Here is a 21,999-nt window from a genome sequence, read left to right as displayed (position 1 = left end):
TTTTACCATTTGAGAGGAAAAGTAACAGAAGAAGTACCTGCAGCTGCGGTTTGACATTGTCGTCCTAACCAGTTGTGCCTGTCACTGTAGCAGTCTGAAAGAAGTGCTCAGAGAATTTAAAGATAACATTCTCTCCGGGAACCATAGCGTTTTTACTGCTGATTAGTCTCAGTAGTAGGGGGCATTGGCTTTGGCAGGCCCTCATCCCTGCAGCCATTATTTTACGAATAATAGTTGTTTTTTTTTTTTTCTTTAAACCCAACGCCCCTGCCCTACCCCCCCCCCCCCACCCAACTTATGCTTTTTAGAAGAAAAATGTCTGATGCGGAACCAACTTTATCCCCCATTGACATTGTCAATGTTGGTGTTATTTGCTGTATGAAATACCCTAAATGAAAAGAAATTAGGCATGACAATTTGCAACATTTGGAAGACTTCATTAGTATAGCTTAACATAACATGATAAATGTTGTGCTAGATCTAATGATAACAGTACTGTAAGGCAATCAAATAAAATATATATAACTTTTACATAGTTTGATTATTTTCATAAGGCATAGTTTATAGTGTATTTTTAGTATTTTTCACCAAGTATTGATTGTTATTAATTTCCTATATACTGTATAAGGTAGAAAATAAACTATTCGTCTGTAAAGATAAGCTTGTTTGTCAGTCAGTTTATTATTGGATACACTTTGGTTATGTAATACTTCATAATCACATTTAAGAATTAATCCTTATTGTTTTAATCACTTACAAGTAGCTTGACCCGAATCCAACTACATGACCCATGTTAATGGTGTATTTTAAATATTAAGCACTATTAAAAAAAATTAACATAATAGATGTTACTCAATTTTGTGAACATACTTTAAGAAATCCATCTCAAGTGTCTGATAAAAATATTGAACAACTTTAAATAATTTGCTAAACTAGTACATTGTATAAAGGCCATTGCAATGGCAACAGTGCACTTAATTCAGCTTCTTCTTATTTTTATTTTCTTTTGTTAAGAACAAACTAATAGTAGTAAAAATGTATTTTTCATTATGATATTTTACACATTCTTTAATAACTACACATAATTTAAGTCATTGCTTACTATCAGCTTAATATCATAATATGAAGTTAAAACAAAAATAAATATAATATGTACTCTGTCCTATTTGTTTTTATCACATGTGCATTGTAGTGCTATGGTAATTGAAGCTTTGGACTGCATGATTCTAGAATGGATTAAGATGTTTTGATAATGTGTGCATGGATGGATAATTTTGTGATGACACCAAAGAAAGCACATGCTAATCTCTAACAACATTTATTTATAGATTTGCTTTTACAAATTCAGTCCATTTGAAATACAAATCAGACAGCACCCTTTTTTACCTTTTTATGGCATATGTATTTTTTACATTTGTGTAGTAGAATGTTTTGTTAAATTAATATTATACTTTATTGTGTGTCTGAATGACAGATATTCAATGTATAAGGATCCTTATTCATTTGCATTGTGTTTAGTATCCTTAATATTATATATACCATATGTTAATTTAAATTATTATGTTAGGAAACATAAAACACCTGGTATAGTTAGAATTTTCTTTAAAGCACTTAGAAGTAAATGGGTTTCAGGAAAAGTAATTTGTAAATTATGAAAAAAATGCTGCAAAATATGTAAAAAAAAATCAGAAATTCCACAGTCATAATTTTCTCTTTGTGAAATGCAATCCGACATCCAAAGAGGAAAGAAAACTCGTTTCTAAAGAAGCATGTTTTGAAACTGACTTACTCACTGATTAGCTCATTTATTTAGCTTATCATGTTGTCACAAGAATAACAGATTTTCTAACTTTAAAGTCTGATTAGTAAAATTACATGCAAACTTTTTTTGACAGCAGTTTAATTTTTTGAGGTTACATTTCTTATCTTATAGACAACTATCTAACATCAGCTTGTTTGGAATGTTTTGCTTGAGGTTTTAGTTAATTAAAAGAAAGTAAACAAAAAGGTACCTATTAAACCATTAAATTAAACTCATAGCTTAACCGCCTCTGAAATTAGTCAACATAATTTTGAGGTCAAAAATATGTTAAATATATATGCTGAATTTCAGTGGATGCCTATAATAAATTTGAAATAGATATATAGATGTTTTCATTAATCAAACTTACACCACAAATATATAAATATTGTTATTATAAATATAATTATTATTACTAATTTAGCCTGTATTCCCCATGCATTACAGATTTTTACTTGTAATGAAAAACAACAATGTATTCTTAAAGGAATAAGAGACACTTGGAATGCGTCTTAAAGCTAGCTGAATTATGTCCGAGTTGGTTAAATTCATGAAATTAATGTGATTTTCAGAAATATTCTACATTTGTAATTAATTGAAATGCCTCACGTATAGCAAAGAGGACAAAATATATTTTCTTTTTTTGCTATGATTTTTATTTGTGGCTAAACAATTAACTTAAATCATATATATACTTATTGTTGTGCCTTTAAAAATTCACCTGTAATAATATATTAATCCATTTTTAAAATATTGTTTTTTTTCATTATCTTTTATTATTTCTGTACCTAATCTAGTCTTCAGCATACATAATGAACAGTATGAATCCAATATTATTATTGTATATTTGAGCAAGGTATTAAAAAGCTATAGAGTATGCAATAATTTATAAATGATATATATTCTGTATTTTGTATTTAGGAACCACACTACTATGTAAAGCAAAGGAGTTTTATGTTTACATATGAAATAATCTGAAGTACACACTGTCCCATATCATAGGCACATAGGGGCATGCAAGATCCAAAATATATATTACTTGCATACATAAACAAACATAATATAATGTTAGTTATTAAAGATTCAAATTGTTATTCTTTTATCCAGGGTAACATACAAGATCGGAAGACATTACAACTGTGTTAAAACCTTTTTTTAGAGTTTTATCAAAGGCAGATTTAGTGATTTTCTTAGGGCAAAGGCAGTAATTGAATCTTGCAGCTTTTATGGTTTAAAGTAGAGTGTCTAAACTGCTAGATCATACTGCCTAGCTGCAAATGCAATTTTGGGTGAAATCAATGCATACAAAGTACATAATTATTGCCTTCCTTCAAACATGGTAAAAAGACAGAGTGAAATGAATTTGAATAATGTAACATCGTTGTTGTAATAAAACTAAAAATACCAGTTTATGTCATTTTCAAAGTGGCTAAAAGAACTTTTTTAAAGACTATATTTTGTGATGGTAAAATTTGTTTGCCAATGTTTTACATTTGTTAAGCAAAATTAGTGTGTATATTGAGTATTAGCTGTTTTAATGACATATAGATCTAATTATAGTCTCTATGGGTTAATCATTGGAGTCAAAATGTTCTTATTAAACCTATCTATAACATTATCTTTCTCTATACACTATTATACTAGAATAATATTAAATTAACTTTATTTTTGAGCAACTGTTCTTTGGAAAATAAACAGTGAAGTAGAATTTTGTAAGTTGACAGTGCCACAACTATGCCAATTGTCCCATCATTGTTTTTCTTTGTCAAAAACTGAGGGGGGGGGGGGGGGGGGGGGGGGGTAGTCTTGGCTGAAAGTTTTCCTTCTGATTGATTTCCTTCTTTTTTCTTTTCTTTTTTTCTGTGGTGACCAAGGGAAAAGGGCAAGAATTAAATAGGAAGAATGCAGGGTGAAATAACTTGCATTACATCTTTTCAGATGTTTGTCTGGATTTACTTCCGCATAATCAAGAACTCCCAACACCTCTTACCTTTAATCCATTGCAGCATAAAGACATACCAATATAAAAAAGAGAAGTACAAGGTGTAGTTTCCATTCTTTGAATCAAAAAATGTAGAAGGTATGCTCATGTTTAAAACAGATTAAGATAATAATATAATGAGTGCTAATGGGACTATGTTTTAATGATGCCTGTATGTAAGAAAGTCAGTGCTGTAGTTATACTGCATTGTATATCAATGCAATAACATTACATACATACAGTACATACGTTTTTTTCTTAAGTTGCTTATTCTAATTTAGGGTCATAAAGGGCTAATGCCTATTCTGGCAGCATTGGGTACAAGGCAGCAAACTTCTCCAAGTAGGATTCCAGTCCATCAGAGGAAACACTCACTCACACAGTCACACTCCCATAGGATCAGACAAAGCCACCCGTTAGCCTAACTTGTCTTTGAATAACCTGCATTGATATGGTTGAGGCCTATGACTTTATTAATTACCTGATTGTGAATCCATTTTACAAAGAATATCAACATCGAAAAAGAGCTGGTTTCTTTACTGCAAAGCCTAGAGGTAGAGGATTCTGCACATTCTTGCAGGGGCATGGCTTTTCAGGGGTAGATATTTTATGTTATATCCCCAGTTCTCAGTTCTAATGTGAATTTTATAGTTATAAATTGAACTCTGCTAACTCGATAAAATAGAACAGTCTCCTAGATCTGCCAAATATGGTAGAACCAAAGTTACTTCTAGTGTATAAAACTTGGGGTGTTGTAATGTTTCTCTTTCTTTTTTGACTCCATGCTTTTCTAAAAGCAATGAAGAAGAAATAATATTAAGCTACAGTTGTCATCTGTTATGAAATATTTCCTTTTGTTTATGTATTTGACTTAATTATGCATTTTAACAATTTATGCCATAATCTTATATATTTTAAATTTGATGAACTGGGTGTAAATGTTTATTATCCTGATCACGAAGGGATGAGCACCAGATCATTGTACAGCTGTTGTAATGTTTGAAGCGAGCATTGCTAAACACATTTTCCTATCAGTCCTGCTGTAAACGTTTAAACAAGTAGGCACTGTTTGAAATAAGAAAATAAACTGTTTCTTTTATCATGTTTGACCCCTTCCACCTGGCATTCATTAGCAGTCGAGATGCATTCAAATCTCTGTCGTCTACTCTTCCCTTGTACCTCCTTTATCACACTAATGGGGTGCTATCTTGAAGTTGCTTTGCATTTTCTCTCTGTATTGCTTACCACTGTACATTTTTTTTCCATATCCCTAGTGACAGCTAGGCGGATTTGACACATAATCAGCTGGTGGGGGTGAACCTAAAATGAGAAGCACATAGTTATCTAAGTCAGTAGAAGCTGACGCACCTTTTTACAAAGTATATCACAAGCTAAAAGTGGCAGTATTCGGGAAAAGGACAAAAAAGTCAAAAACACAATTTTATTAGTTTAGACCAAGTGGCCTTTCATGACTCTTAAAAATATGAATCTTAGCTTGATGCCATTTGTAAACAGAAGACATCTACAGTATGTATTTATGAGTATGGATGAGCAGAATAGAACAATGACAATAAGGCATATATAAGGCCTATAGGGTATTTTAAGAGGAATATACACATTACATTAAGACCGGCCCCAAAGTCTAAAAATTTCTTTAACCACCAGAGCACTGTGATTCGCCTAGTGATCAACACAGTGTCCTGTCACTCGACAGCTAGATGAATTCTGTCTTTCCAGTTCTGCAAACTACCAGAAATGAAAAAAAAAGAAAAACATGTTCTATTTTACAGTGCTCCTGGTAAAGCTACCAGTTTAACATGATCCATCCATCAAGGTGCATTGACCAAAAGAAAAACAGTCCTCATGCAACAGCGTCACACAGAGACATTAGTAATAATTATCAGCATACTCATGACTAAAGGAAATGGTATGTCAGGCTGTCACAGAATGTCAGCTTGTGTTCGCAATTTCATCCATCTTTTTTCTGCCTTCCTTCGGATTGTTATTTAATCACTAAACATTTTAAAAGCCTGGACACAATTCAAGAATGTTAAGTAGCTGACCAAGTATTAAACCAGAATCTAAAACTTTGAAAACTGGTTAAAGTGAAAAGCAAGTACCTTGTCTTTGTGACATAGACCTTTTGCCATACTGTATATCTATATATTCTTTCAACTAAGGAGATGTATTGACAATATAATCAGTTTAAGGGTTGATGTTTAACTTAAAAAGAAACAGACTAAAATCCTTTGTATACCAGCTTCTGCATAAGCAGTGCTATCTTGTGTCTTTTAGAGCTTTTCAATTATTTCAATTATTTTCTTCATGTAATTTCCATATTTCTTTCATTGCTCCACACTGCTGTGTCCTATGCAGTTTTTTTGTTTTGGTTGTTGTAATACACACTCTCCTCACAGGATCAATAAAGTATCAATTTAGTTCTCTATAACATTCTTAAACCCACTAAACACCCTAGGACTACCCTAACATTTCCAGGTAGCATTGGGTAAAAGACAGGGAGCAGTCTTGAATGGGGTGCTAGTCTTTTTTACATGGGCTGATTTATAATCGCTATTTAACATACCGTATATGTCTTTTGGCATGTGGTAGGAAAACCCATGTAAACAAGGGGGTGAACATGGAACGCAACACAGTCAGTGTTCAGAAATGGCAGCTGAACACAGAAAGATGAATTTCTAATTCAGCAGTGCTAACCCATGTTCCACTGTTCTGTCCCCACAGTATATACTTTTAATTTAAAAAGTATGTGCAATTTCAAAAAATACTTTATAATCTGTCCATCCATTAGGTGTGTATGTGTGCCTTCCTTTCAGGCTCAGCTTACAAAAAGAATTATTTTTAGAAATATCATCAAGGTGTATAACTTTATATAAAGTAAAATACTGTACTCTTAAAGATTTAGTCTTACTTGAATGTGTGTGTTGATAGCATTGCCTACAGTATTGCATGTATTTGTGCAGAAGAAACACAAGAACATTAACACCTTTTAATTGCATGACACACTACTCTAATCTTGGTACTACCATGAATATATAAATGTGTATACGTTTTTGTATATATGTTGGAAATACAGATAGTATGGCGGAACACTAGGTAGTTTATCGGCCATACAACTTCAGAAATCTGTCTTTTGTTTTCAGCTACATCACTAAATAGTGCTCTTTATATGCATTATAATGTATGAGGGTAAGTCAGAGTATGCCAGAAATTGCTTTGTTGCAAATTTGATTGAATGGTGTATTTTCAGAACGGTAATGTGATGAGTATAAAGACTTAAAATAAGTGAAAGAGCACATTGTGTAATCTATACTACAACAGAAACACACATTTGACTCAGACAGTTACACTGGTGTTGCTTACTACCTGGTGATTGCTGTGTTTATCTATACGGTATCATTTAGTTTGCTGTGCTGTAGAAAAAGGTTTTATTTTGCCATGAACCTCACACTGTGAAATGCTTCTCTTTTTAATTTTTTAATCTTGTTGGAAACAAGTCATTGTTAAAAAATCCCCCCAAAGTACTGCTCATCAAGTAGTTAATATGATAACTACAGTCCTGATATTAAACAATGCCATATAAAAAAAACATTGTTTTATAACTCTTCTAGATAAATTATGTGCAATGTTTAGTCTATCATTCTTCTCAGGCACAATTTCTGCCAATTTTTAAAATAAATTTAGAGTAACATTTCCTAATATGAACAAAAATTTACTTTGTCTTTGAGTTATCTTTAGAGGATTGTGTACAAAATGCATTAATTCTTCTTGTTTTTAATCCTTGCCTTCTTGATTTAACGCCATCAAGGCCAATGGGACTAGTGTTCAAAATTGCAAGTTAATTAAATTTAATAGTAGGCTACTAAAATTCTAAAAATAATTTACTTTCTCTGATTTATTTTCTGTACCTGTCCGAAGCTTTCATTATATTGCCTGTTATCAGAAATTGATACCCCACTACCTAACACTGATGCAAATGAGCACAAAAACTTGCATAGTTTCTGTTTTATGGTTGCGTACCCAGATATTTTAAGCATGCTATTGTTAAGCCATTCAAGTCACTTGCTAAAAAAAAAAATCTTGATCCAGCTCTGCCAAAGAACTCTAGGTTGATATGTAAACTGTCTTCAAAAAGGTTGTTGTCATTCAACTTACAGAGTTCTTGAAGGTACCGGTACATAAGATTTACTATAAATTTTAATCCGGTTTTCACACTGAAACTGCTCTCATTAAGATTTCCAATGATATTATAATGTCTGCTTATGCAGGAGAGTCTTCTGTCATGATTTTATTAGAACTCAGTACAGCATTTAACACCGTACATCTGAGGTTCCCAATCCCAAAATGACGTTTCATGGTGTGTGACAAAGAGGAAGGCTATTTCATAATTCACCAAAACTGAGTGAAGTGCTTTGTCCGAATTTATCAGGGTGCAATGTCCTGCAGTGTGCCTTCAATTGTAGGTCATTTATTAGTTGGTACACCTGCTCTATGATGTGAAAAGAATCAAGTGCACAATTGCCACCTGTGAATGAGCTGCAGAAATGCACATTCTCACAGGTTTCCTCCTGCAGGTGGAGTTTGTTAAGGCAAATAACTTTTTTTTAGAGAATGGAATTTGGACTTAGCAATGATCCGTAAGAGAAGGGTGAGGTACAGCACTGATTTCTGTGTAAGCCCTAATCGTGAAATGTCACTGATTTTGAGGTTTAAATTGACATTTTTACCAGGAGGGACAAGGGGGACTGAATTGGACGCAACACCTGCTGCTTACACTCAGCCCGTCTCTCCTGCTGGTGGCCCCAACAGTAGCACAGCAATTTTAACTGTGCAGCACATCTGTTTTTGAAATGCATTGCAGGTATTATGGGGGACAAAGCTTATCGACTGTGTTTCATTACTTAGAAGGATGCCGGCACCCTTTGCTTCATGGGGGTCTTCAATCCCCCAAATCTTGTTAATAATGTGTCACGTCCTTGTGGGGCTTGATGCTTTGTGGGATACTATAACCCCCAGATCATCAATCAAATGTCCAGGCTTCACGGTGTACACATTTGCAAGATTATTGAGATGTAAAGGTAAATTGCTCATTTTATATAAAAAGTTTTAGTTTTTTAGTTCAATATATTCACCCACAGTACTGTATGTGGTTCAAATTGTTATTCAAAAATGAGAAATGTGACTTCTTCATCTTCAAATGTGATATTGCTTTTGTAGGGATAGATAGATAGATAGATAGATAGATAGATAGATAGATAGATAGATAGATAGATAGATAGATAGATAGATAGATAGATAGATAGATAGATAGATAGATAGATAGATAGATAGATAGATAGATAGATAGATAGATACTTTATTAATCCCAATGGGAAATTCACACAATTCAGGGGGTGTGAATCAAACATTTTCTAGGGGTGCTGGGCATAGTAAAGGTTGGAAACCACTACTGATTCGTAGGTTAAACCAATTAATTGGTATTTTAGGTTCTGCATTGGATTGATTTGCCTCTTATCTTCAGGACAGGGATTTTCTGTTTCAGTTGGAAAATTTGTATCAGATTCAACTGCAGTGTCATGTGGAGTTCACAGGGTTTGATTTTGGGGCCTGCTTTGTTTTCTTTATATATGCTCTGACTAGGACAGGTCAGGTTTTAAAGACATTTCTAATCCTTCTATGTGGATGATGCCCAGATTTATTTTTTCCATAAATCAGATGATCTTGTCAAGTTGTCTGTTGTATTTAAATACTCGACTGTCATAAAGTATTGAATTGTCTTCAGCTAAATGAGGATAACATTTAGGTGCTGGTTGTTGCTCAAGAAATTTTTTTGTTTAATGCTTGAAACTTTTTTTTCTTATTTTCACCCTTAAATTCATAATGTATGTGTTATTATTTTACCAGTTTTGATCCACATGTTAGATCATTGACTAAATTATGCTTTTCTCAGTTAGTATATGTGACCGAAATTATGTTTCTTGTCTCTAGGCCCAAGGTGGAGATGCTTGTTCAAGCTTTTATTTTCTCTCATTTGGACTTTTGTAATGCGCTTTTTACTTATCTTAACTATTCATTGATGGAACATCTTCAATCAGTCCAAAATGAAACTGCGTTACATACTACTACAATTTTAAGGGCATTACACTGGTTTCTAATTAACTTTAGAATTCATTTTAAAATTGTTGTTCTCACATGTTGTGCCATGCATGGCCAAGCTCACAAATATGTAGTGGAACTTCTCCATTCTTACTCTTCAAGTTGATCACTTAGGTCCTCTAGTCTATTAGCCTTAAAGTAGATAACAATCTCTTGAGATATTTTTACTATTACAAAATTCAATGAGCAGAAATCACTTGGAAAACACTGACTTGCCCATCAATTTAAGCTATTATGATTTTTTTGAGGTTCAGTATGGACTGCCTTAGTTTCACTTCTGTTTTATTGCTCTTTAATGGCTTTGACCTCCCAGTTCTCAACAGTAATTGCCCATTTGTTTGCCTGCATAGACTGGAAATTGTACCATTTGGTGTGTTTGCTACAACCTTATCTAAGTCAGTGCTAAACTGTTACTGGTATCTAAGACTGTGAATATTATAATAAAATTTCATGGAGGTAGTTAATGGTTTCATAAAAGTTCAGAGACAAAAGCTTGGGTGAATTTTTTACTAAGATTTTGGGTTACACATTGCTGCTTGGTAAGTTGGTTTATTTTGATACTTTGGCTATTTGGTCTCTCAATATTTTTCACATTGATTTTTTTTATTTCATTTTCCGATCCACTTTGGAAGAACAGAAGCAAAGAAAAAGCATTTTAATAAGTCAGTCACATATCTGATAAGAAGCTCATCAGAGATAAATCCTGTACTGACTAGCTATTTCTTTCACATTTGCATTGGGTAATGACAGGATATAGAGGTCTGCATTCCTATGGTTGTCCAATGGGACTTGACCTAATGTTTTGTGGAGCAGGTAATCAATAAATACATTAAAATTACAATAGTTTGAGTCTTTAAAAATATTTCTTTTAAATTAATTTCAAATGTTGCATAAATGTCAGAGTTGACCAATATCATTGTAAGGTACACCTTACTTTTTTTTGAAAGTGTGAAGTGTGATAACAGCAGCAGCAAAAATTTATCACACTAAAACCTATACAGCTGTACTGTGAAACTTTATATTGGCTGAGAGACCTAAAATTAATATCTGCAAAGCTGAAAGAGTCCTTCAAATGACAAGTTTAAAGCCATTAAAATAACGTAAGGACATATGGCAGCCATTTTCCATTATGGTTGATGAAGAAGGAGATCGCTTGTTGTTTGTTTGTAGCGACACATATTTAAAAGCTTTAGTATACTAAGTCAGGCACCTCAAGCTTAAGGCATCAGTCATGCATCATAGTCAAAAGACAAATGAAGCAAGACATTTGCAAACACAATGTTGAACATAAAAAAATCACCTAAAATCAGGCAGACAAATAAATGTGCATTTTATTTATTAGGAAATTCAATTGGTGTCCTGCGAAGATTTTATTGAAGTTAGGCAGCACTTAGTTGACACAGCAGCCAGAACTGGCACATTTGGAGTAATACAAAATTGTCATATTCTTCAAAAATACCACTGTCATGAATGCATTTGAGTTGAGTCTGAATCATTTGAACAGTTTTTTATGTATTAAAATGTTTTTTTTTTTTGTTATTTAATTTTATCATCATTTTGTAACAATATCAAGGAGCCATTTGGTAGTTGTTTTTTTGTGATTATAGCGATGATGTCTATTGCTAGATACATGTTTTACAAGCATGATTGTGCATGACATCATTTTGTAAACATTATTTAAGATGGTGGCACATTAGCACATATGTTTAAGCATTGGAATCTTTTTATATAAACAAAATTATAATTTTTTTCATGGAAAGAACAAGAGATTAGTATAAGGAATTTTGACTTAATTTATCAGGGCTTGGGTTCAGATTTTCATGATCAACATTTTGCTGGCTATTATGTTCTTTGACCCATCCATCCATCCATTATCCAACCCGCTATATCCTAACTACAGGGTCACGGGGGTCTGCTGGAGTCAATCCCAGCCAACAAAAGGTGCAAGGCAGGAAACAAACCCCGGGCAGGGTGCTAGCCCACCGCAGTTCTTTGACCCAGTAATCAAAAGATTTCATCACTTTGGTTTCTTCTTAAGACTACGTTCATTCCTGGAACCTTTTTTTTTAAATAAGCCTTTTGGCTTGCAATATTTTATCTCAGGTATAACAACCACACCATGTCAATGAGTGTCAAAGTGACACAGAAACTTAGGGTAGCAATCTCAAAGACAGGAGACAACATTTTGTTCTTCTTTTATTCAAAGCCTCAGATTTTTTTTAAATTAATGCTACCACAATTAGTCAACAAAAGCAATTTTGTCATCAAATGCTAATATAATACTTGCTTTGCACTGGTTCACTAAACTGCAGTGCTTAAGTATTAAATGGGATTTTCTCCTGTAGTGTTGGAAAGGGCACTTGAGCTTTGTATTCTACTGACTGATGTAAAAACAATTGATTACTTATTTCAAACATTATGGTCACAGTACAAGTTGAAAAAATCCCATAATCTGTCTTTTGCAACTTTCTTTTGACATTAATTTGAGGCGAAGGAAAAATAACATATCCACCAGCAAAGAGTGGAGTAATACTTACAGCATGTAGGTGAAAGCAGGACACTAGTTACTGTGCTGTGAATATGCAGGATTGAGGTTAGTTCTGTTTGGGAGGTTAGTTTTTTTTGAGGGGTGGGTAAAAGTGTAACAAAACCTTTTACAAAACAGCTATGTAGAGTTCTTGTATTTTTGGGTGCTATGATAAAAGATTAAATGTTATTACTTTTATTAAATAGTGAGGTTTAGTGGGATGCCTCATCTAGCCCATTCTACCAAAAGCTCCAAAATGAATGGTCTAACTGAATCCATATCATCTGCTCAAAATAAAGTAGTAGCACTATATGTGTGTAAGTGCACACTATCATTATAGGTAATTACTCTCTACTACTTTTAGATAAGTAATTCAATGATCCTAGATTCATGAGACTCCAAGTTTTAGAGTGCAATGGTTTTTAATAAAATGAAGCTCTCTGGCCCAGCTGCTTCTCATTGTTAATTGGAAACTAGCTCAGATTTTCCCAGTTTATCTGGAAGAAGAGTTGTCATATGCTTTAGTTTTTATGCCTTGGAACAAGTTAACAGTTAGTTTTGATATTTCCTTATTTAGAAACTATAACTTACAGGTTTATAAATGTCACAATATTTATACTTCATGGTCATTATTTGATGTGTCTAGTATAGGCTTTTGAAATTTCCATCTTAAATATGTTACTATTAAATGATATGATAATTAGTTATTAATCTACAACTTCCAAGTCTTGCAGAGTAATTTTATTTGAGATACATTTTAGTACGTTAAACTGTGTAAAACTTTGAAAATAAGGATTTTTGAAGGAAAAATTACACCTTGAAGAACTGTTGGTTACTCTTTAAGTGAAATGAAAAATAATTAGCCTTTCTTGTTTTTGATAATTTCAATTAATTATCACCCCCATTTTTTCTGATATTTATGTAGGATGTTGTGGTATTATAATGCACATCTCTACAGTACCTCACCCCCTCAGTTAGTCTTACTTTCAGCTGTCTAGTTTTAATTTTGGAGTCAGTCTTTCAAAATTCTACAAATTAATATTACCCAATTATGTTTTGAAAGATATTAAAAGACAAATGTGTAGTATGAGTATAGGATGACTTTAACTATTGTTTGAAAGTTTAACAGAAGACTACATATATTTAGTTAGATTTAATTGTTCTACGAAATCCCAAGACCTCTTCAGCTACTTACATAAGATATTCTCTAAAACAGAGTTTGGGAGATGGTGAAACCAAAAGTTAATAAAAGGTTAATAATGAATGATAATGGGGTATCCCTTTTATTGGCGGTCCATAGTGTTACTAATTGTTCTCCATTGATTTTGTATGAAATACATATATTTGATACTGCATTCAAGTGCACTAAATAGCTTACAAAGTACTATAACTTGTGCCTTTACTGTCTGGGAACAACTGGCAGAAGACAATTTTTTATGTGTGAATGTTTCAATCACTATTTAAACAGAGAACTTTTCACAAGTTAGAAATGTACTGAAACTGTCTCTGTGTCTGCTCAAAAAAGCTCTCAGCTTGATAACAAAAGTTATTCGCTGTCAGCCTAATAGCAACCAGATGCAGGAGTAAACAGTGGTCTATTGCCTCCTGTCTCTCAGTCTTGCGGCAGTATGTTGTCTGTTCTTTTTCAAAACATTGTGGTCAGCAACAATTGTATCATCCTAGAATCTGTCAGTGACTGAGGTAATAGCTCCTGATGCCAGTAAATCTTGACAGTTTTGAATTGCGATATAGAATTTAATTTTTGTGCTGAATTGCAGGGTTTCTGTAAAATGTTTGTTTTATTTTTAAAAGTTCATTGGTATAAATAATATTTCCTTTGTGCTTACTGCTGAAGGTTAAACTTGGGTTTAATATTTAAGTTTACTGATTAAAGTTGGCAGATTGTAAGGCCGAATGAAATAATTGTTGCTTGGAAATTTAATAAACCTTAATTTTGCTTGGAAATTGATTAATTTTAATGATACCAATTGATATAATTTTTTTGTTCTCATTTTTAAGCACTTCTTTCTCCAGTTTATAACATTTTATCTTATGATGTTGGATTTTTCAGCAGTACCATCGCACTGTTAATAAAGCAACTTGCGTTATTTGCCATGCCATGTTTGCCAAGTAGCTTTAGCTGAGTTCAGCTCCACCCTTAAAATAAATCTGCCTCTTATACATTATCATTATAGAATTACCAGTTGACAGTTCTGAACACTGGATGACATATATAGTATTTTTTCATAACATTGCCCTAAATTACAGTGTGTAAATTCAATAAAGATCCATAGCATGAAAGTTTCTTTTCAGTCTATACAGTAAAATTTGATCCACACAATAATAACATAAAAAATAAACTTAGAACAAGGTACATGTTTACTAATATGTATAAAACACAAAAAGAAAAGGAACTTTTTTGTAAGATCTTCTTAGACTGTGAAGCTTCCACCCTTATTAAAGGATTATGGAATACAAAAGACAGAAATAAGATACAAGAACTTGTGAAATATAGGGAGTAGACAGATAGAAACGCAAATTTAGTTTCACCTAACAGAATATTTGTTCATCATGTCACCTGAATATGGCACAGGCTTTTTTTATAAATGATAAATTGGGTTAAGATGGGGTGACTAAGAAGGTCATGGTATATGGATAAGTTAATTTTTCTCATCAACACACTGAGTGGCTACACACGCACTTGTAGACAGGGGTTTCATTGTGCTGAAAGACACCATATGCTGTTAAATCTAACTAGCCTGAATCAATAATCAGTGATTAACAATGACTTGTGCTGAAGACTGCAACCTAACTATGAAAAGCAAAATGTAGTCCTCACCTTATGTAATTCTTTGATCAACTTCACAGATGGAAACGAGCACTCAAATTAAACAGGCTTCTTTTAGTGTGTGCAATGCCTCAGTGGGCAGTATGGTGATGAATGATTAATTTGACTATTATACCTTTGTCTTTCCCCTGAGTAGTCTATTGCATGTCCTCTTACAGTACATTGGTGATCTTAAGGTCAGATAGTTTCAGCTTTCCTAGAACTGTTTTGGGTTAAAATGCTTGCTCACACCCTTGACTGAAATTGTAGTCAGTGATTTAAAAATGTTTTTTGTTTAATCTTGTACCACAACCAATGAACAGGTATAAAAATCCAGGAGTATGCAGTTACCACAACAGTTTACAATTTCCTGGTTCATTTTCAGTTAAGTTCCTGTCTTATGTCCCCCCCCCCACCCCAAGTCAATAAGATTTTGTGTTTTAACTTTGCTACATGTAATTATAGCAAACCAGGAGTAAAAAGCACTTTTGTTGAAACGTTCAGCATGTTTGCAGGAGTATTATTTATTATCTCAGGAACAACTTCTCTTGAATCACCTGCTTACAGAGTAGTTTATGCTCTTTCTTTTATCCAGTTATATCATCTTTTTTGGCTTGTCACTCTGATTGTCTTGATAGACACAGACATTCTGCCAGAACACAAGCTTAGCAGACTACCTCTGAATTTTCTAAATGTATCATATAAATAAATATGATATGTAATAGCGTATTTTAACAATACACATTAATGGACTTGTTTCTGGGTTCTGATGGTATATCTGATTGTTTTTAATATTCTGACATAAATTTGCATTGACTGTTTTTCATTTGTTAATTTAATCAGTTCAATATGCACAGTTATTTTAGAAAAATACTGTATATTCATAGTCTAATGTAAGCTTGTTGTATGCAAAGACCGTGCCTGATTTTAAACCTGCCTGTCAAACTAATTAAACAATTCTAATCAATAATTTGTAACAGAAGAAACTCAACACCAAAATAGATGGCAATTTTTTTTACTGTTTAAATTGATATATACAGATATAAAAAGAAAATCAATAATTCTAGTAATTCTATGGCCAAGCTGAAATAATTTGAAATATGATTATTCAGTTCACAATAATGTAACCAAAACTGTTTTGGTACACTGAGGAGCTGACAAGTAGATGGGAATGTACCTACTCATTAAAGAGAACAAAAATATCAGTCCCATGTCTGAGGGATGGTTTTAAAACATCCAGCATATCAGTTTAATGATTTTCTAAATAATATTGGTATGAAGAGTTTAAACATCAATTATACATTTAAAAAAAAAGATATATATTAGATAAAATGTTGATTTTGTTTCAGTTTTCAATTTTTTTAATATTTTGTACTTTTTTATAAGCTTATGGTCAACAGACCACAATTTCATAGCACAGTGCCAACATCTTTGTTAGAGTGTCTGAGTGTCGTTATGTTTCTCTTGTGTTTGCATCAACTTCCTCCTGGGCCTACAATTTTTTCAAATTAATCCCTATACTGATTGATTTTTTTAATAATTAATTATTGTAATGATTATGCTCATGGATGTTCCTGCATCCATCTACACCTAAATTAGTTGTGCTATTATGCTATCCTATTGCTAAAAATAGGATTGTTTACAAAGTGAATGAATGAAAGAAAAACAGCATTTGACAATATAAAGTATAACTTTTTACTTTTGACAGATAAGTTAATTAAATGGACTAGTGTCATGTTCAGGTTTGTCTCCTTTGTGCCTGCTTCTGGTGGGATAGGTTGCCTGACATAACTGTGTTAGAAAAAGCTGGTTCAGGTAAAAAACAGTTGGTCGATAAGCATATTAAATCATGCACCAAAACACAAATACATTTAATTAAACATGTGCCTGTTTCAATATTTTTGGCCTCATAGCTATTCTACTATAATGAAAGAACAACCAGTAAACCGAAAATGGCATTTCCTAGGAAAGACAAGTTATTGAAAGAAGTTGTTTGGTGATTGGTTTGGTTGTTTGTTTTAGCAACTCTCACAGGGCTGTTTTTTTTTAACGATCAATCAGGTAAGTGAACAAGAATTAGAAATGAAAAAGCAGAAATAGTTTATTTAATCCTAGACCACATAAAGAGTATGAGTTCCCCGGCTTTGTAGATTTCAAGTGACTAATTATTTGTTCAAGAGTGGTTTAACAAACATTTGGCAGTGATAATATTAAAGCTGTTCTTCCCTCACAGGCATTTGTGATTGCTATGCTTGTTAATTATTATTATTATTATTATTATTATTATTATTATTTGTTTATGAATCACACCTTTGAGATGAGTAAGACAGTTAAGCAAATTCAGAATAAGACATACCAGTCTGAATTACACTTGGATGGGTGCAATATCCTGGTTTCAGTGTACTTAAGGCATGTAATGGAATATTATAAAAGAGAACTAGTGTAGATAGATAGATAGATAGATAGATAGATAGATAGATAGATAGATAGATAGATAGATAGATAGATAGATAGATAGATAGATAGATAGATAGATAGATAGATAGATAGATAGATACTTTATTAATCCCAAGGGGAAATTCACATACTCCAGCAGCAGCGTACTGATAAAGAAAATATTAAATTAAAGAGTGATAACAATGCAGGTATACAGACAGACAATAGCTTTGAATAATGTTAACGTTTACCCCCCTGGGTGGAATTGAAGAGTCGCATAGTTTGGGGGAGGAACGATCTCCTCAGTCTGTCAGTGGAGCAGGACAGTGACAGCAGTCTGTCGCTGAAGCTGCTCCTCTGTCTGGAGATGACACTGTGGATGCAGTGGATTCTCCATAATTGATAGGAGCCTGCTGAGCGCCCATCGCTCTGCCACGGATGTCAAACTGTCCAGCTCCATGCCTACAATAGAGCCTGCCTTCTTCACCAGTTTGTCCAGGCGTGAGGCATCCTTCTTCTTAATGCTGGCTCCCCAGCACACCACCGCGTAGAAGAGGGCGCTCGCCACAACCGTCTGATAGAACATCTGCAGCATCTTATTGCTTATAGTGTAGAGTGATAGCTAGAAAAAGATTAAAGAAAAAGCTTTACTGTATCATCAAAAGTAATTAATGCCATCAATTTAGTTTTCTGTTGTCATTACTCAGAATGAAGCGTGAAGAAAACGTTTATAACAGTTAATCCATAAACATTTAATATGAGAGAAACACTTTTGTTTTATAAAAATTGAAGCATGTGAAATTAACCCAAATTGTTAATGGAAATAAAATTTGATTTAAATAAATGACAGCTTTTGTTGTTGCATACATGTTAACATTATCCATGAAAATGATTATTTGAGAAAATACCAAATTGAAGTGCAAAGACAACAAATAATAAGATTGATTAAAATATTCTTTATGATTCCCATGTATCTTTCATAGCAGACACTATTGCTAGGAGCACTACTTTCAAAGCTACAAAGTCAGTCATTTTCTAACCCGCTTAGTCCTGGACAGGGTCATGGGGAGTGCTGGAATTTATCCCAGCTAGCACACAGCACAAGGCATGAACAAATTCTGGACTGGGCATCAGTCCATCGCAGGGAAAGTTACAAAGTGTAAAACATAATTCATGAATTCTCAAGGAGCAGTATTCAAAGCAAGTTCAGAATAATGTATAGAGCAATATCAATATACATGAATGTTATCTTTTGAGCAAAATAAATTAAGTTAAAGGGATGCATTAGAAAAGAATGTGTAACTAGATGAACCAATCACAGTATTTGTTGGAAAAGTCATAGTAAGTGAGGTCTACAGTTTGGATGTAACATAACTTAGTAAGTGTTCACATTCAGTGTCGCAATAAGACAGCTTCAGAAAATCTCAGCCGCCTATAATCAGTTTTAGGGCTTTCAGGCTATGAAATGAAATCTTGACCTTAACTGGGAAACAAATAATTAATCAATATAGTGTGGCAATTGAATGATTATCACTTTTAGGTGTGGAAACTGCCTGGAGCACAACAATTACAATATGATATTATTCTGTTATTTGAGTCTTGATACCATAATATTGCTATTATTTATGTTTTTTTATTATTAAATATTAATTAATGAATCATTCTGAATGCTGGTATCTTCAACAAGGCAGCTAGGCAACTGGATCTAAAGGCATGTTCCTTTCTTGGATGCAGCACGCTGGACCTGCTGTATTCAAATGTCAGCAGCTCTTCATTATCCAAGTGAATTTGGGAGTGTTGTTGTTGGTTGCTTATTTTAAACATGCACACACACACACACATATATATATGAGGGACTTACAGTGAGCCAATTATTCTGTACATATCAGCTACTATAAATGAAAAAAGGAAACCTTGAAAATTTGTGCAAAGTAACAGACTGAACTACAAAAAAAAAGAAAGGATACAAAATGTCTTCTGTGCTTTTGACTAATTTGTTTAATTGTTTTATTGTTACATTTTAATATTAATAGTTACAGAATAATGTCCTGTACATCATGGAATCATATTGCATTTTCCCCTGCTAACCTGACAAACGAGTTAACACTTGCCTTTTCATTTTACAAAATGAAGAAGGGTTTCACCTGAATGAATACAAAAACAACAGAACTCAGATGGAGTACGATTACTTGATTAGAGGTTTTTAAAGTAGTTAGACATAATTCCAAAGGATAATTGCAAACAACATAATCATATGATTGTTTGTTAAATGCAGACAGTATTATAATTGTGGTATGTTGCAGAAAGAAGTATTCCAAATTGTGCTGAGTAAACCAGCTATTGTACTTAGTGGTGCCTTTCTTTCTTAATGGGATGGGGGAGGGTGCTTAAAACTTGAGCTAGTGTCTTCTGTGTAAACTGCATTCGTCCACTTTTAAAAGGAGTTTAAATTGTATTCTAGGTAAATCTAATGACCATGCTATCAATTATACAGTACCTCAGATCCTTAAAAGTATTGGACAGTGAGGTAAATATTTAAATATATTTAAAGTTTGGATCATTTAAGAATGTTTATTCCACCTGCTCTGGGTTTGTGTCAACCTTTCTGGCTCTTTTCTGCATTCAGGTAATTTAACTAGCTGTTTTTAGACAGTTTATATAGTAGATTAAATGTGAGTCAGTTTTTGGTACTAACATAACAGAACTCAGCCTGTCAGTGGTAAATTGAGGTATAACCACTAGATAAGTTTTCTTTTTTGATCAATAAGAGATTGGAATCTGCTATTAATCCAAGTGTAAATATCTCTTTTTCTATAGCCTGTGGTCGTGGATTCTATAAATCATCTTCCCAAGATCTACAGTGTTCTCGCTGTCCTGCCCATAGTTTCACTGACAAAGAAGGCTCTTCTCTGTGTGACTGTGAAGATGGATATTACAGAGCCCCTTCAGACCCACCATCTGTGGCCTGCACAAGTGAGTTGTTTTTTTTTTATAAAGTGAAAAGAAAAAGAACAAGCTTTGCCTAAGATATTAATCAAACTATGGATTCTAAAGGCAAGTTTCTGTACAGAAATAAACTGTGATGTCTCTGTATGGGTGAGGCATCTGATTTATGTTTTTTAAACTCTATGAGCAGATGGCCTAGTTTTTTTGTGGCAGATTTCAGTACATTTATTAATTCAATATGTTTGCTCAGAATGTCTCAAATGTCTATTTTTTAATTTCATAAGATCTCTTTTATTTTTTCAATCAACCATTTTAAAAATGCCAGTATTGTGTAAATACATGCAACACTTTTGTGTCTTTGGTCATACACAGGTATTGCATGTGGTGTGCAATCAATCATACAGTGAAAAATATAAATTATAAGTGCCTTATTTCATTTCATTCTCATGTATTATCACCTTAAAACAAGTAGTCATTGTTTTGTGGAAATTTACGAAAGAAATGTGGAACAATTGTTAGAAAGTTATACTTTAAATCACAGTATTGCTGCTTTGGTCACTGACTTTGACTCATGGCGTGACTATGAGGAGGTCACTTAACCTGTCTGTTGAAATGTATTAATATGTAAGTAAACAACTGGAACATATTCAAATGTTCAATGTTGAGATGGGTAAGGCATTTGTGAAAAAAAATAATAGTTTCCTTCAAGTCTTGCCTTTTCATTCGGAAAGTGCAGCAAAACTATGTAGATTAGTGCTTAAAGGACTGGTAATATGGTTTTATATAGTTACATTTCTGGTTTCGATCTTTTAAAAATTCTAAAGACTTCCTAAATTGTATAACAAACTGAAGGCATACAACTTTACAGGGGGGCTAGTCTTGCAAAAACAAATGTTCAGTTCAGTTAATTACAGGTTGATTTTGCAAAATACCTCTCAAAGTGTTTCAGGAATCACTGCCCAAAGTATAGTAGGCAAGCAGCAGATTATCTTGCTAATGCATAGCTTTTTTTAGGTGGAGTTTGGCATGTTCCATTAACATAGGATTAGAAAAAAAGTTAGTCTCCTTTTGGTCTTTAAAGGTTGTTTACAGTTTTAAGTACCAAGTAAGAACACAGCCCAGTACTTAAGGGGTGGAATACTGGTTCTAATTGTTGTTGGCCTATAAAGAGATATTTGTGTGCAGTACTTGAAATATTGCTGTATTTAATTCAGTATTGTTTTATGTGTGTAAAAGAGAGTTTTTTTAGGTAGTTTTTGAATAAATAATTGTACTCTATCTTATAGTTTCTGATTCATTTCACAATT

At 33.1% G+C, this 21,999-nt stretch overlaps 1 protein-coding gene across 3 annotated transcripts in view; it reads left to right on the top strand.

Moving 5' to 3' along the window:
* Positions 1-21,999, top strand: part of epha7 (eph receptor A7) — a 141,467-nt gene that overhangs the window by 20,463 nt on the left and 99,005 nt on the right. For all 3 annotated transcript variants that reach the window (XM_051925659.1, XM_051925657.1, XM_051925658.1), the window contains one exon: positions 20,564-20,719. In XM_051925659.1, the coding sequence (XP_051781619.1) occupies positions 20,564-20,719 (156 nt within the window). The remainder of the gene's footprint in view (positions 1-20,563; positions 20,720-21,999) is intronic.

This window comes from Erpetoichthys calabaricus, chromosome 3, assembly GCF_900747795.2.
Source record: "Erpetoichthys calabaricus chromosome 3, fErpCal1.3, whole genome shotgun sequence".
NCBI lineage: Eukaryota > Metazoa > Chordata > Cladistia > Polypteriformes > Polypteridae > Erpetoichthys > Erpetoichthys calabaricus.
Note: the sequence above shows the minus strand (reverse complement) of the source record. Positions and strands in the feature narration are given on the sequence as shown.